Below are 15,528 nucleotides of genomic sequence, written 5' to 3'. Positions count from 1 at the left end.
AAATAAGCTTTTTATACGTCATTTGTAATTAATTGCGATTTAATTTTTATCGTCTTAAAAGAGTTTCGATGTATAATGATGCATGCTTTGTGATCCCTGGATGTATCTGGATTATGATTTTTAGCATATGTCATGTTATAAATTATGCTATGACATGTTAGAAATAATTCTCTGTCATATTATACAATATGTATATGATTATATCATGTTGTAAAACTATATTATAATTCAATGATGCATAAACTTCCTATTCAACGCTATGTAAACTATGTTAACACGTTCACTTCATGCAAACAAGTCATGAGAAAGTCAGGTAGGTTCAGGATGAAAGATTTGACAAGTATTATGAATACATATCTTGTAGGCTCGTTATGATATGACAAGTCATGAGGAAGTCAGGTAGTGTGAGCATACGCTAGCGTGATGAGGTAGGCCTAGAGGGTACGTGTACGGACCTGCTTGATAGGTCTATGTGCGAGTGTGTGCGTCGTATGTAGAGAAGTACTACACATCCAACCTTGTCTGGACTGTAAAACGGAGTCTAGGACCATGCCATTATGTTTTTATGAAATGATAGATTCCACCATATTGCATGTAATTGTATTTTCTGACCCCAACAATGGGGTTATTTACTAGGTATTTCTTAAATACTCAAGTCTCGTGTCACTCTTATTTTTCAAGTAAAGGTAAGACACTCTTTTATGGAGGACCATATTGTGATGAAGACTATGAAATTAGAGTTAAGGACAATTACATTCATGCGTGTTTTAGTACTCCTTAGGTTAGATCATAACATTATTTTTATTTTATTTAAATTAACGTTATCTATTTTCCGCTTTACTATTCATAACAATGTTGTTTTAATGAATTCCAAACCAAACAAAACAACTATAGGCTCCGAGACCTCATGTTCAAACCAAACAACTATAGGTTCAAAGGTTTCAAATCAGACTAGACACAGTCATTTATCATGATGCAAATTAGAGCGTTCTTTAGTGCATATCGAGTTGTTATCGTCACATGGTTTGACTAAGTTATTTCATCCAATTCTAGCTCAAGTTTCTCTTCTTTGGCTAACTTTATAATTATCTTTTCTAGAACGAAACATCTTTCTACTAGATGACTCATAAATTGATGACCCTTACAATATTGGGGATCATCAACCTTTTCCACCTCTTTTAATAATTTATTTTTTTATTTTTTATTTTTTAGAATTTATTTGTCTCTTTGACTTGCGAGACTTCGCTCTATGATGTGTAAATGATTTTTTAGTTCTTCAAAAATATGAGACGTTATATCTTGAACGTTGTACATAATCCATTGCATACCTTAAATGCACATATCAACCACTAATAGTTCAGTGAGAGAATCTTTGCATGTTGACGATGGGTTCACTTTTTCATTGTCCAGTGTTGGTGATGGTGAGTATAAATATGCTAACAATGCATCTTGTGGTGTAGAAGGGAAATAGAAACTCTCTTTCGGATTGCTTTCAACTACCAATTGTCTCAAATTCCTCGAGTGCCAGTGTTCACACGCGATCCTCTTAGTATACGATTTGGAATACAAGGAGGAGGTATGAATAAGTCCAATGTACTGAGCTTTGATCGAATTCGTGATCATGTCTTGATGTTATTGGACTCATAATTCAATGTTGCCATTGATCTTCCTCCACCACTACGTCAATCGAGATCAAACAAGGAAACTACTTCACACGAAACTTGTCATCCATAGATGTCTCGAAAGTGTCACTACTTCACTTGTAATGAGAGGATATTCATCTTTTTGTTGCTTCAATTCATTAAAGTAATGAATAATAGAAGATGTGTACAAATTATATTGTCACCATTCATCGAAGTCATTCTCTTCGATGACATTACTTCACTTGTGTAAGTAAGCGTGCTAATTTGTTCACAAGTAACTTCTAATGAAATGTGACATAGAAAATATAGGCACTTTGACAACTTACTCTCAAGTGTACATTAATGGTTAGATCAACTCTTGACTTGTTGATCTCGTTGGATCCATCTTCGGCTTTTTAATGTTTAGAAACTAAATAGACTTCAATCTAAAAATTTAGAAAATTATTAAAAGCAATTAAAAGGATAAATTGAAAATAAAACTCAAACTTAGATGTAACCTATTATTTGATGACCAAATTTGGAAGAGGAATAGGCTGGTACTTCAATAAATTTAATACACGTACAATGTTAGAACTCAATACATATATGCACAAGTTACAACATTCACAAATCTAATCTAAGATGTACCTAACTATGATAAAAGTTATACACTACAGAAGCTATGTGACAAAGGCTGCACCCTACTTCCTTGAATTTGGCATGTTCTAACTAGGATACAATAAATTACATCCACAATCTCGATAAGGAATACCATGCAAACTACTCATCTGAACTTGAACCTGAACCTTCTCTTCTTTCTGAACATTCATCAACATCCTGCCGCTCGTCCTCACTGAACATGCTTCCAGCACTTGAATCAGAAAGCAGCCCGACATCGTCATCAGTAAACATCTCTGTCTTGCGTCTTTTCCTAATATCCTTTATACCTTTCCCTTGAAGAGCTAATCTTCGTTTTCGAGTGTTCCTCTTGCGTTTTGGAAACTCTTCTTTATGAGACTCGAGGCCTTTATTTTCTACAACCTTTACAGGTCTACCTTTACCGTATTCGCTATCCTCAGATTCTTCAACATCGAATTTCCGCCTTTTCCTACTTGAATTTGTCTGGCATTCAAAAATGTCTCAAAATTAGATAACAGTTGGAGTAGTTAACTGAATAAAGCTTTCTGTTCTGAATGACAACTAAACAGCACCTAAACGATGTTTCAAATATAAGATTATAAGACTTCCCTGATCTACATATCAGAACCTAATTCAACACCCATACAAGCCAATATAAATTCCCAAAGCAAGCTGATTTTCATGTGAACCGAGTCAACTTAATTTCAATACAAGGTTAGCACTTACAAATTTATTTGAGGTCTCGTAGATATTCAGAAAGTTATTCCTTTGGATCTCCGTGAACCACCTAATCACAATTGATCTACCTTCAATGTGAAAGTAGAATGGAGAAAAAATGAACAAGAACAGGCTTGAAGCGTTTTAGTACGTTGGAGTTGCAAGGTTGAGGCTACATTTGGTAAATAGGTTTGTTGTTTCAAACCACGAGTATGCTAATCTCACGAGCAACATACCACCCACCCACTGTTAATTAGACTCAACTTTTATACTAACATACAGACTTCACCATTTTTTCTGTATATGGGGGAGGGGAAGGAAAATCCTAGCCTATAAGGAATCACAGAAAGAGAATAGCAACTAGAGCAAAGACTGCTGAGAATAAATCACGAAAAAGAAGAGAAGGTAGCATCGTGGGCAGCTACTCTAGAAGTTCCACTCTTTCTCGTGAGTAGCTACAGAGAGAGGAACTTCTATAGTACAAAAAGATAACAATTTGACACTTGGTTAAACAAAAAGCTCAAGAAAAGTGAGAATTGCATTTGGCTTGCCCATCTTGGAATATTAAACACATTGGAAAGACTAAAAGTACAATATCTAGCATTGGTGATGAATCGTCTATTTCTGGGTTAGTACCAGGAGTTTCTTTCCAAGATCCTTGAATTGGCCTGGCTTTTAGATAAAGGTCAAAGGAAAATATCCTTCAACTTCTATTTGGCGTACAGTTGAAGAGTTTAGTTAAATGATAGAGAATGAATGCTTAAAGCTGTTGGAGTATTTAGGATGGAAAGTGACCAAAACTTCTATTTGGCGTACAGTTGAAGGGTAAAGTTAAATGATAGAGAATGAATGCTTAAAGCTGTTGGAGAATTTTGATTGGATAGTGACCAAAGAATCCATAGAGGAAAGACTCCAAAATGATAAGAAAGATGGGATTTATTAAAGAAATATGCTTGTTTTTTGGTGTTTTCTTTCAAGTTTCTAGTCCTTTTTCTAATTACTCTCACAATCCAAGCCAATCCTACGGAATGGGCAAGGTCCATATTGATTCAAAAGTTGAAATTATAGAAGATCAAGCTCAAGCAATGGAACGAGAATGTTTTTGGTCTCCTAGATTAGAGAAGAATTTTCTCGAACACTATAGCACAACTCGATGAAAAAGAGTGGGCTGAAGGGCTCTCTTTAGAGGAGGTTAAGGAGGACCCAAATTATAGATCATTGATGCGAAGCTGAAAAAAGAGAGATGGTGGAAACAAAAAAGCAAGTCTAAATGGCTCAGAGAGAAGGCCAAGGGGCTCGACGAAAAGGAGTGGGCTATGGAACTCATTAACGGAAGTTGAAAGAAGGATCCTAAAGCCCAAATGGCTGTCGTGATTTTGAAAGAAGAGAGGAAATGGAAACCAAGTCAAAATGCTCCAATGAGGATGACAAGAACTCCTGCTTCTTCCACTAACATGAATAATGCTAAAAAGAAGAAAAACCTTGCTATGGAAATTGTGAACTCAGAAGGAAGAAGCTAAAAAGTGGATTCCACATCACAAAGGACCTTTTTCTGCTACACAAGCACGTGGGATTTAATAGCTAAATATTGCTTTTGGATAAAGAAATGGTATGAAGCCAAGATGGGTAATAGAGAGAAGCAAGAGGATGACAGGATCGTTAGTTGCCCTCTCAAATCTACCTTCCAAAGGCTTAATAATGTAGCTTAATCAAAAAAGTTTTCCAAGCGGATTCTAGACAGTGAACACTCCATAGCAGTGGTTACTTCACAGTGAGCTCTCTCACTCCACACCTCAAATGAAAGATTTCTTTTTTTTTTTTCCTTTTTAGTTTTGAATAAGATACAAACTTCTCATAGAAATAATGAATACAAAAGTGTTCAAAGGAAACAAGCCCCCAAAAGAGTGAAGGTAAAAAACAACATGAGTAAACTTGAGCTTAAAACCTAGTGAGGAAAATAAACTCATCCCAATTCATACAAATATTACTAGAAGAATAATTAGCAAACAAATTAGAAACAGAACACCAATGAGATGCTTTGTATATAGATATCATTCCTTGAAAAATGTGATACCAGATCAAGGTCCCTAAAAAGGTGAAAACGTTCCTTTGGATCTTTATTCAAGAAAAATTGAACTCTTGTAATCCAATCGAAAAGAAGCTCCCTATTCTACTGGTTTCCGCAGTTTCCTATGACTGGTACACATCAAGTCTGAAGAAAGTGTTTTCAAAGCACAACATGCACCCCAAGGGGCAACAAGTCTCTAAACTGCCTCAAGGTGAGAAGCAATGAGAATGTATTTTCCAACTGGCGCACTCAATAAAATAATAATAAAATGTCTATATCCATTATAGATTTAGAAATTCTCGATTTTTAAAACACGAAATATTAAACCAAACAATTTAGTATTTAAATAAAAATTAACTCAAGTAATTTTGAAAACTAAGAGATTTTTTTTTTTTTTTTTTTTAAAAAAAAGGATAAAATAGGGGGAGGAATGTAAAGTGCAGCTAGCGCTCATTTGGTCCTAGAAAATGTAAGAGCCTTTTTTCTTTTCTTCTTTTATTCTCCTCTTCCAACTCTTTCTCTCCTTTTCTTCTTTTTCTTCTTTTTCTTCTTCTTCAACAGCGTATGTCACCACGATCACACATTCACAGCAACTTAAATGCGGAAATGGTGAGGACAATAATGAAGGTGCTTGTCTAGGATGCATATGGGAGATGATCATACCCCTTCCATTGCCCTCATGTACCTCAAAAACACAAATAAAAGTAATTTGGAGAGCAATCATAACCTTTTTTCCATTGCCCTACCACAGTTACTAGTCAGTCTAAGCTCCTTCATTCCTATGCCTCAAACAGGTGCTTCTCAAAAGTATGTGAAGTCGTTCTTTCTCAGTTGTTGGATGGTTCCCTTTCGAGGGCCAAGTGCTTGTTCTTTTGGTCCAATGTGCGATAATCTTTTGTGACTATGGTTTGAGAGAAACCAAACAGTTCTTAAAGGGGCAGAGATTATTCTGGAGGATTTTTGGGACCTTGTAAAAATGTTTTCTTCCACGGGGTGCACCCTATTTAGAGATATTGTGATTATGATCTTGTGCACATCTTAAGGAATATGGAATCATTTTCTGTAACCCTTTGATTCTGTGGGAATATCTCATTATCCTTTTTGTAAGGGCTTCTTTCATCAATATATGTTCAGTTTATTAGGAAAAAAGAAGGAATTAGTCGCTCGATGTAATCAACTCTCTCGCAAGTTCAGTTTCTTAGAAAATAACACAATTATAAGTTTGGGTAGTTTTTGCTAATTTCGTTACTTTTTCAGCAAATGAATTTTTTTCTATGCCATGGTTAGTATTTGAGGGTGGTAAGCCTAAAGTGAATCTTTGTAATCATTTAATTTAATCAGTGTAAATTATGAAGAGTTGTTTTTGTTTAAAAAAAAATATGTAAGCTCAGCATTTCTGCAAAGGTTCTTGAAGTGTAAACTTTTCTTATTGAAACACTGTTGCAGACACAGCAATGGCTCAAATACAAATCACAGGCATACCTTTGGACCACGGTCAACCAGTCTAGCCCACTCATGTCGGTTCCTCAAACAATCAAGAACAGCTTGTGAATGACTTGAATAAGCATAGCGCTCTCCGTTGTGCTTCCTCAGGTTATGCCAGTGCTGCAAAGAAAGCAATTGCACCGAAAAAGGAAAAATGAATACACCAAACAAAAAGTGAATCGAGAGGCATACATATAAATATTAAAAAAAAAATCTGCACATCAGAAGAAACCGTACAGGCAAAACAGCATTACATAGTTCTTCATAGGTCATACGCCTTCCTTGGCTCATAATTTCATTGATTAAGCCTACATAGAAATAAGATGAGAACACAAGGCAAAGATGTTCAAAATTTTAAAATTAATAAATTTTATAAGAAAATTTTCATACTTATAGTTCAGTTGACACGTACCAGGTAAAGTTGGATGAACAGGGCCTTCTCCAACCGTGCCTGTGTCATCATCAGATGTGTTCCTTGGTGAATGATGTATGGATGAATTATTATGATCATTTGCTTCCATTGATGAAGATGGGCCACTACTTGCAGTATTTGTAGCATAGGCTGAAAGACCTTTTTTAAGAGAATTCAATCTTGAAGGAGATCCATTTTCTTCCCTCTTAGATGCTTCTGCGGAATTACTTGCAGTATTTGTAGCATAAGTTGAAAGAAGACCTCTTTTATGTGCATTCAATCTTGTAGGAGATCCACTCTCTTCCTTCTTAGATGCTTCTGCAGGATTACTTGTCTCTTGCCTTCTTTGATCAGGGGAAGACAGAATTTCATCAGTTCTTTTAACATCGTCATCAGGCTCACGGGAACTCCGAAATGTGTCTCTCAAGGCATCTCTGTTTTTCATTCTAGAAGCCTACAAAATATAACCACAAATATTTTACAGAAAACTCTTAGAACCAACACATCTGCATATCTAAAAATAGAGCTCTAAATGGTACACATAATATTCATAGGAGTGAGATATTGACATATTTTACCGATGCATAGTCTCTTCCCCTAGAAGAACTGCGTTTTATTAGCAAGCTTGTTGCATTTGAAGAACCCAACTGTGGTGAGCTGCCTGTCTGACGCAATCGTGGCACACGAGGTACTCTAGGTGAGCTATTGAGCTCCTGATGCAAAAGAAAGGCAAGCTGCCAAAAGCCACAAAAGTTATATATGCAAAAATTATATCAAAAGCCTATTAACACAATTCACGAGAAGAAAATGAAATTTTTTAAAAACCTCTTCATCACTCAGCACAGCAGGTGGATTTGTAGTTGCTGGAGGACACATCGCTGTTGCATGACGCTGATTGACCTTAGATGGAGGATGGTTAGGCTTGTCACCTCTTTGTGGTAAACATGAGTTTGAAACCTTGTTCTGTGAAGTTAAACCCTTATGATTGAGATGCGACTCAATGGACTCACTGTAGCCTGGACTATCTGGTGCATTATGTGCCAAAGGTGTCTTAACCGTTGAGAGCACAACAGAATCTTTTACGTGCAATGTGTTTCTTTTTGAAATAGGATCTTGCAAGTCCCTAACCGAGTATAATGAATTGGCAGCGGCATTTAAGCACTCTTTTGGATGCTCTTTAATTCTTCTCCTAGGCAGTTTATCCCTTTCTTCAACTCTGTCACCGCCATTTGAAGAATATTCTTTCCTACTACCACCACAACTTCCGGACACTGCCTCATGTTTGGCAGCAGTACCTTCTAGGTTTTCAGAATCTTCAGGTGTTAAATCATTGGACATGGATGGTTTAGAAATTATAACATTTGACGATGCAGGGGAAGATTTTCCAACACATAGTGTCGTTTTGTGTTGACTAGGTAATACATGTTGGTGTAAAGCCATTCCACTAGATTTTGATGGCTTTTCATCACCAAATTCAGAGACATTTTGAGGTTTCAAAGAATTAATATGTACTGTTGTGCTGCCTTCTGGACAATCCCACTCCTGTTTAAATACACATGGATTACTACGTTGTTCATCAGCCTTTTCAAGATGATAATTGCTAGCACCTTCAAAACTTTTTTCTGCCTTATGGCTACCCACTTGCAAACCGCACGATACACTACCAGAATTCACCTTATTACTTTCAGGCATACGATCATTACGTTTCTGCATCTCTGTAGCATCCGAATGTGCCGAAGCCTGGAAGTTTAAGGCTCCTCCAGATACATCAAGTTGCTTATCTATTTTGAATTTGGCATCTGTATGGGATGAATCAATTGAATTGCCGCAATTAACATCATCATGAATCTTATCATCCTTGCTTTCAAGTTTAGTGCTAGCTAAGCTTCCAACAGAAGACTTGACAATGGTCCTAGAAAATCCTCCATCATCCGAATGGTCAAGAGCTGTACCACCTCCCTGCAGTTGAATAAGTAAGATTAAGAGTTGCCAAAGATTGAAAAGAAACACAGAAAGAACACGATCCNCCCCCCCCCCCCCCCCCCCAACACATTCTTGAAGTATTCGGCATGTGTTGACCTTGCTGGATGACATATTCTAGAGGGTAAATTCATCAAACGCTTGCATGAGGATATCAAAATGGAGATACGGATTGGGCCACCTATTGGGTTGATGTTACAAATGTAGATGGTCCATAAAATTGAAGGAAAGCTACAGCATTCAGAAGAAAGTTGCCTTGAATCCAAAGTATGGAAGCCCAAGCCACGATGTTAGTGTAAAGTCCATTAAGTATGGGGCTGTTTCCATGATGTACAATTTCCATTAACCAAATCTATCTGGGTGTCAGATTTAAACAGGGAGGGATAGGAAGATCAGAAACACCACCGTTCAAGCTTAACAGAGTCCAAGCGTCAAAGCCGTCGAGTGGAAGGGCTATGATTTCATTAGGAAGAACACTTTACACCTGAGCATCGCTGCAAGAAAAAAAAAAAATACAGGTGATCGTGATCCACGATTTTGAGGAAGAGGGTGTCAAGGAAGTGGCTATGTAAAATTTGGGGATGACTGATAAAGAAATTGAAGATGAAGAAAAGGATAAGGTAGCAAAATCGGCTTTGCATTCGATGGTGGAGAAACAAAATTTTATTCCACAACCTTGGGGTGAAACAGAGGGATACAGTGTGATGCTAGGAACTGAGGCTTCCGTGCGTGGAAATAAGATCTGTAAGCAAGTGGTGTTGACAATGGGAGAAACAACTACAGCGTAGGGACTTTTGCCAATTTATTTGGGAAGTGCCAATTTAGTTTTCAGTGTACAGTGGCTTGCAACGTTGGGGGATATCACAATGAATCATAAAATCTGAAGAAAAAAAATATTCATGCTAGGTAAATCTTACAAATAATATCCTTCTAAAATGGGGATCCCACGTTGGTGCATTTGCAGGTAACATTAAAATTCTTGATGAAATCGTTAAAGTTAGAAAAACAAGGGTTTCTTGTACAACTAAATGTGTTATGGAAGTTGGGTGTTGAAGAACCATGGTCACGTGTACCTACGGCCAGTGCTTCAAGCTTATGCTTCAGTATTTCAGCCATTCCCGAGACAACTGCTCGTGAGAGAAAAAGGATCATGGAATTGAATTGGTGTCGGGTTCAACTGCTCTAGGCAATGTTCATCCCCATAGATAACCCAATTCCAAAAAGATGATTGAAAGGTTAGTTGAGGAAATGTAGGTGGCTGGGATAATTCAACTGAGTAATAGTACATTTTCTAGCCCAATTTTATTAGTAAACAAAAAAAGATGGAAGTCGGAAGTGGATTATAGGGCTTGGAATAAAGTCACATTACTGAACAAATTTCTCATTCCAATGATTGATGATTTGCTAGAAGAACTTCATGTACATAATTGAAGATTGATCTGAAGTTGGGTTGATAGCAGAAAATTTCTTGAAGTCAGCTTTTCGAACTTAGGAGGGTCATTAAGACTTCTTAGTGATGCCTTTTGGGTTGAGAAATGCACTAACAACCTTTCAAGCATGGATGAAATTGGTATTATGTCCCTATTTTAAAAAAAATATATATATTGTACTGTACGGTGTTTTTTTACGAAATTTTGATGCACAATTCTTCGATGAACGAGTGTGTGAAACACTTGACAAAAGTTTTATCCGTACTTCAAGAGCATCAGTTGATTGCTAATCAAAAGAAGTGTCAATCTGCATTGCAACAAATCAAATATTTGGGGCATATTGTCTTGGCTCAGGGGTTCCTGTTGATCCATCCAAGGTGTCTCCTATGGAAAAATTACCTTTGCCTCAGAATTTGAAAGAATTAAGGGGCTTCTTGGGATTGATAGGCTATTGCAGCTAGTTCGTGAAGAACTATGGTACCATTGCTTTCCCCTGACGCAACCATTGAAGAAGGATCGTTTTGCCTGGAAAGAAGAAGCACAAAGGCTTTCTTTATTTGAAAAAGGTAATGGTTTCCATTCATGTGCTTCAGTTGCCTGATTTCTAAAAGGAGATTGTTGTGGAAGCTGATGTATAGAGTTTGGGGTGGGAGTCATTTTGATACAAGAGTCACGACCTAAAGCATTTTTTAGCTATGCTCTTCCACCTTTGCATCGGAATAAAATAGCCTATGAAAGGGAGCTTATGACCACTATCATGGAGGCCTTATATGTTGGGTAAGCACATTATTGTTCAAACATACCAACAAAATTGGAAGTTTATCTTTGATCAACTTCTGGTGGCGGAAGAATATCAAAGGTGTTAAATCCCCAATCAATCCAAAAACTTAACTTGATGGGTATAGTAAATTTAATTTATCAACATGTAAACTCTCTCTTTCACTTATGAGCTTGAAAAAAAATTCAGAGGCTCAACAAGTGAAAATCAACATTAATTGAGGAGGAAATGACATCACGGTTTGAACTCAACATCTCCTACTCGGATACCATGTTTAATCACCAACCAACCTAAAAACTTAAGAAGACAATAATTCAGTCAATAATTTCTTTGGCAAGATTTTTTTTGTTGCAGGGTGTCTCAGTGTTTGGAGGTGTGGTTTGGTGAAGTTTTGTCGGGATGGTTTTGGAAGGGAAAAGCTAAAGTGCTTTGAAGGAATCTTGTTAGGGTTATTTTGTGGCTTCTTTGGAAGGATAGAATCTTGAGAGTACTCTCATATAAGGCATCTTCTTTCAACTTTGGGAGAGAGGATGTCTCATCCCTTTGTCCCTTAGATTATTTTGTTTTGGCTCTTTTGCCTCCTTGAATGAAAGTCTCTAGTTTCTTATTAAAAATAATAATAATAAATTAGTTAGATTAAATTTTTCTAAAAAAGTCTTATTGAAATTTGCTTCCACCAGTAGAACTCATCATTGAATTTTATTCAATTTTTAACAACATTTGAGCTCATTCCGAGAGAATCACTTTAGAGTATCTTTCGTTTAAAAGAGTCGCATGAGATGCTTACAGCAAATTTCCAACCATCCTTTTGGTAAAAAATTACTTATAAGCAAAAGAAGATTTAATTTGAAGTTTGTGCCTCATGTGGAAGAACACATATGCCACTAATGCTATGCTTCCAAAATAAAACCAGGAAATGCAATATAAATACTTATAGAAAAGACCGACGTACCTGTTTCACGACAATGTTTCCAACATCTTTCTTTGCAAAGAGGGGCGGTCCATCATCCTCAATTTTGGTGGAATTCTCAACCGTCAGAGAAACTTGCACTCCATTTTCGTCCTTCGGTCCAACTGCAATGGCGCTGTTGTTTTTAGATATCTCAGAAGATACGACACCAGGAGAGAGCTCACAACAGTCTCTATGGTTATCATTATTTTTATTTGCTACATGATATGCATTTGATAATTCTCGATCCACCATTTCCCTTGAACTCTTGTTCCTAGGATTTTCACTATTGCCCCTCGCATGCTTCTGATCTCTGTCTGCCAATTGTTTTTCATCATTCATCGATGTAAACACCGGTTATAATAAAAGAGAGTGAGAAAAAAAAAAAAAAAAAATTTGTCCCTGATGTGAAAATTGCACACACTTCCCACATAATAATTTAAGATATCAATTCAGAAGTATGAAGATGAATTACCGATCTTAGAAGCATGATCAATTCTCTTTTTCAAGTTTGTCACCTTATCAGAGGGCGTAGACTTCATCTTCCCAGATTGATCTTTTGATACCAAGTAGTCTTCCGTTTTGCACTTACCAGAATGTAGCAGAGGTCGAAGAAAGCTTCTCTCCCTCACACCATTGTCAGGACACCTATCCAAATCTTCACTTACACCATGTTTTCCACTCAAAAGCCCATTCCTGTCACATAAAACATCCCCAGATTTGCTTCTCACACCAATCAAAGCTGCCACAGGGGTAGCCAATACATTGTCCTTAGACAAAGAAAAAAGAACACCAGCACCTTTGTCAGCAGGATTCTCATTTTTCCCATTATCTGTATTATCGCTCTGGTCCTCATCCCAACAGGGGAACTCCCGGTACTGAAAATTAAATTTCTTTGGAACATACCCAGTGCAGTTCCACAGCTGTGGAGTAAATAACGATGACAACCCGCTGAATAAAGCAGGGTCACCACCTGGAACGCCATGAACATGAACTCTTTCCTCAATCGGTATGTCTGTCCAAAGCCTAAACGGACGTTGGGATGGGCCATTACAGACATATGTACTCTCCATGCTCATGGTTTTGGTAGGAAGTTCAACCAATAACTGCGCAACCTCGGTCTCCTCACAGTCATTCCTCTCGTTCTTCCTCTTACATTTGTCGCAAACAAAAATATCATCTCCCTTCACGTAACGCGAACACCTTGTGTGCACCCAAACGCCACATTCATCGCAATTAACCATTTCTTCCCCATCATCAAAATTGACGCCACAGATGCAATCCACAGTCCACGAACCATTAACCCAATCATCAGGAGGGTCCATATTCTGGAGGCGGTTAGAGTGCCCCTTCATACCTATTTCAATGCCGAACTACCCAAAGTGCCCAGAATTTCCAACAGAAAAGGTTTAAACAAACACCACAAACCCTAACTCAATTTCCAGATTACAAAGAACAATTCCAAAAGCCAGAATGCAAGATTTTACTTTTAAAAAAAATAAAAAACAGTGTTCCAACAAAGGCCAAACAAGATTAATCTCGTTCCACGTGGGTATACCTGGAAATTACATAACGATTACGACGACAAAGACAAAGGATACTAGAATTCCGCGTTCGAGGAAGGGCGACTATTGTGTAGAAGCAGAATCGCTCATAGAATCGATTGAATTACAACCGCAGATGCGAAGAAGGCTTCTCTGCCACCGCCGGATCAGTAAACAAAGAGGCTCGGACTTCCGTGTAGCCACCGGATCTGTGAAACCGTGAAAAAGTAATACATCCTGGGCAGACACGGTATGAACAATTTTGTTAATGTATTTTATTGTTTATTATTTGTCTCCAGTTTTAAATTTTTAGATTTAATATTTCCATTTTATTATGACATAATAATGACAAGGAGAATAACACGAAGACATCTAATTAGAATATTCAGACATTAAACAAAATATTCCTAATAAATTTGTAATTATATTCTTAATTTTGTCATTTATTTTTTTGGTTTTTATTCTTTTTTTTACAATTGTAAGATTTATTTTTATCTCTTAATAACGGTTGTATATGGATTTGATTTTTTTTTTTTGGTAGTTTAACCTCAATTTTATAATTTTAAAGAATAAAATATGCATAAAATCAAATTTTAAAATATAAAATAAATTTTATTTTCATATTTGTCAGTTCTCTATTTATAATCATTTGCATAATAGAGAATTATATTAAATTACAAATGATATAGAGAGAATAATAAATAGACACAAGATATTAATCTATAATAAGAGGGCAAATATGATACCTATGATAAGCTGTAATAGCAATATTTGCCTGTGTGAAATATGATACATGTCGTAAACCATAATTCAAGGCTAAATATCATTAACATCCCCCCCCCCTCCCCTCCCCAACCTAAACGTCAGATTTGAATGAACATGAAATTTGGATCTGAAAAATTCAAAGAGAGGTCGATAAACACTTTTTGTGAAGATGTCAGCAACTTGGAGATGGGAAGGTACATACTGTGTGCGAAGTTTACCAGCGATAACAAGTCCCTGAAGGAAATGATAATCTAGTTCAACATGTTAGGCCCGGTTGGGAGAAACGGGATTAGAGCTAAAAAAAATAGCACTTTTGTTGTTACATAAGAAGTTCAGTAGCAGTCGTGGCAAGAGAACGATACACAGATTCACGGCTGGAGCATGAGACAGTAGATTACTTTTTGGCACTCCAAGAAACGAGATTATTACCAAGATAAATAGAATACCCAGATGTAGAACAACGAGTATCGGGACAGCAGCCCCAATCAACATTCGAATAAGCCACTAGCGCACTAGGAACAGTGGATACATGAAAGGTAAGACCAAAGTGGAGTGTTCCCTTGACATAGCAAAGAATAGGTTTGACAGCAAGAAAGTGATCTGCAGCAGCGGTATGCAAAAATTGACTGACAGAATTGATAGCATGGGCAATATCTTGACGCGTAATGGTTAAGTATTGAAAGGCATCAACAAGAGATCGATAGAGAGTAAGATCAGAGAAAGGAGAATCATCAGCAGTCAGGTGTTGAGAAACAACCATGGGGGTGTGGACTGGTTTGCAATTGAGTAATTGAGCACGAGTAAGAATATCCCAAACATATTTTAATTGACTAAGAAAAAGATCATCAGGAGTGGGGAAGCTTCAAGATCAAGAAAGTAATGGAGAGAACCCAAATCCTTGGTAGCAAACTCAGAATAAACTTGCGAGTAAAGTTGTCAATAAGAGATGAATTGTTGCTGTTAACAATAATGTCATCAACATAAAGAAGCAGATAGATAAGGTTATATTGTTGATGAAAGACAAAAGGGACGAGTCAGCGCGACTGCAAGAAAAACCAAGTGTGAACAAACATTGAAACCAGGCGTGAGGAGCATGCTTTAAGCCATAGAGGGCTTTCTTTAATAGACAGATATGAGTG

General features: G+C 37.0%; 1 protein-coding gene across 3 annotated transcripts; it reads right to left on the bottom strand.

Moving 5' to 3' along the window:
- Positions 1 to 2,159: 2,159 nt before the first annotated feature.
- On the bottom strand, positions 2,160 to 13,903 carry LOC111787932. Of its 3 annotated transcripts, none has more exons than XM_023668032.1 (8): positions 12,556 to 13,903; positions 12,084 to 12,205; positions 7,769 to 8,902; positions 7,513 to 7,677; positions 6,944 to 7,397; positions 6,769 to 6,839; positions 6,529 to 6,651; positions 2,160 to 2,744 (listed from the first exon to the last, which is right to left on the bottom strand). In XM_023668032.1, exons 1-8 carry the CDS (start codon positions 13,433 to 13,435, stop codon positions 2,403 to 2,405), a joined length of 3,291 nt encoding a protein of 1,096 aa, XP_023523800.1. In that variant the 5' UTR covers positions 13,436 to 13,903; the 3' UTR covers positions 2,160 to 2,402. The 3 variants fall into 3 exon arrangements, with proteins under 3 accessions (XP_023523800.1, XP_023523798.1, XP_023523799.1); XM_023668030.1 differs by having other exon boundaries at positions 12,084 to 12,397; positions 12,556 to 13,902; XM_023668031.1 differs by having other exon boundaries at positions 7,522 to 7,677; positions 12,084 to 12,397; positions 12,556 to 13,902.
- Positions 13,904 to 15,528: the final 1,625 nt, after the last annotated feature.

Source organism: Cucurbita pepo, chromosome LG02 (assembly GCF_002806865.2).
Source record: "Cucurbita pepo subsp. pepo cultivar mu-cu-16 chromosome LG02, ASM280686v2, whole genome shotgun sequence".
In the NCBI taxonomy this organism is placed as follows: domain Eukaryota; kingdom Viridiplantae; phylum Streptophyta; class Magnoliopsida; order Cucurbitales; family Cucurbitaceae; genus Cucurbita; species Cucurbita pepo.
The sequence above is the reverse complement of the archived record's forward strand: the minus strand, read 5'-3'. Positions and strand labels throughout refer to the sequence as shown.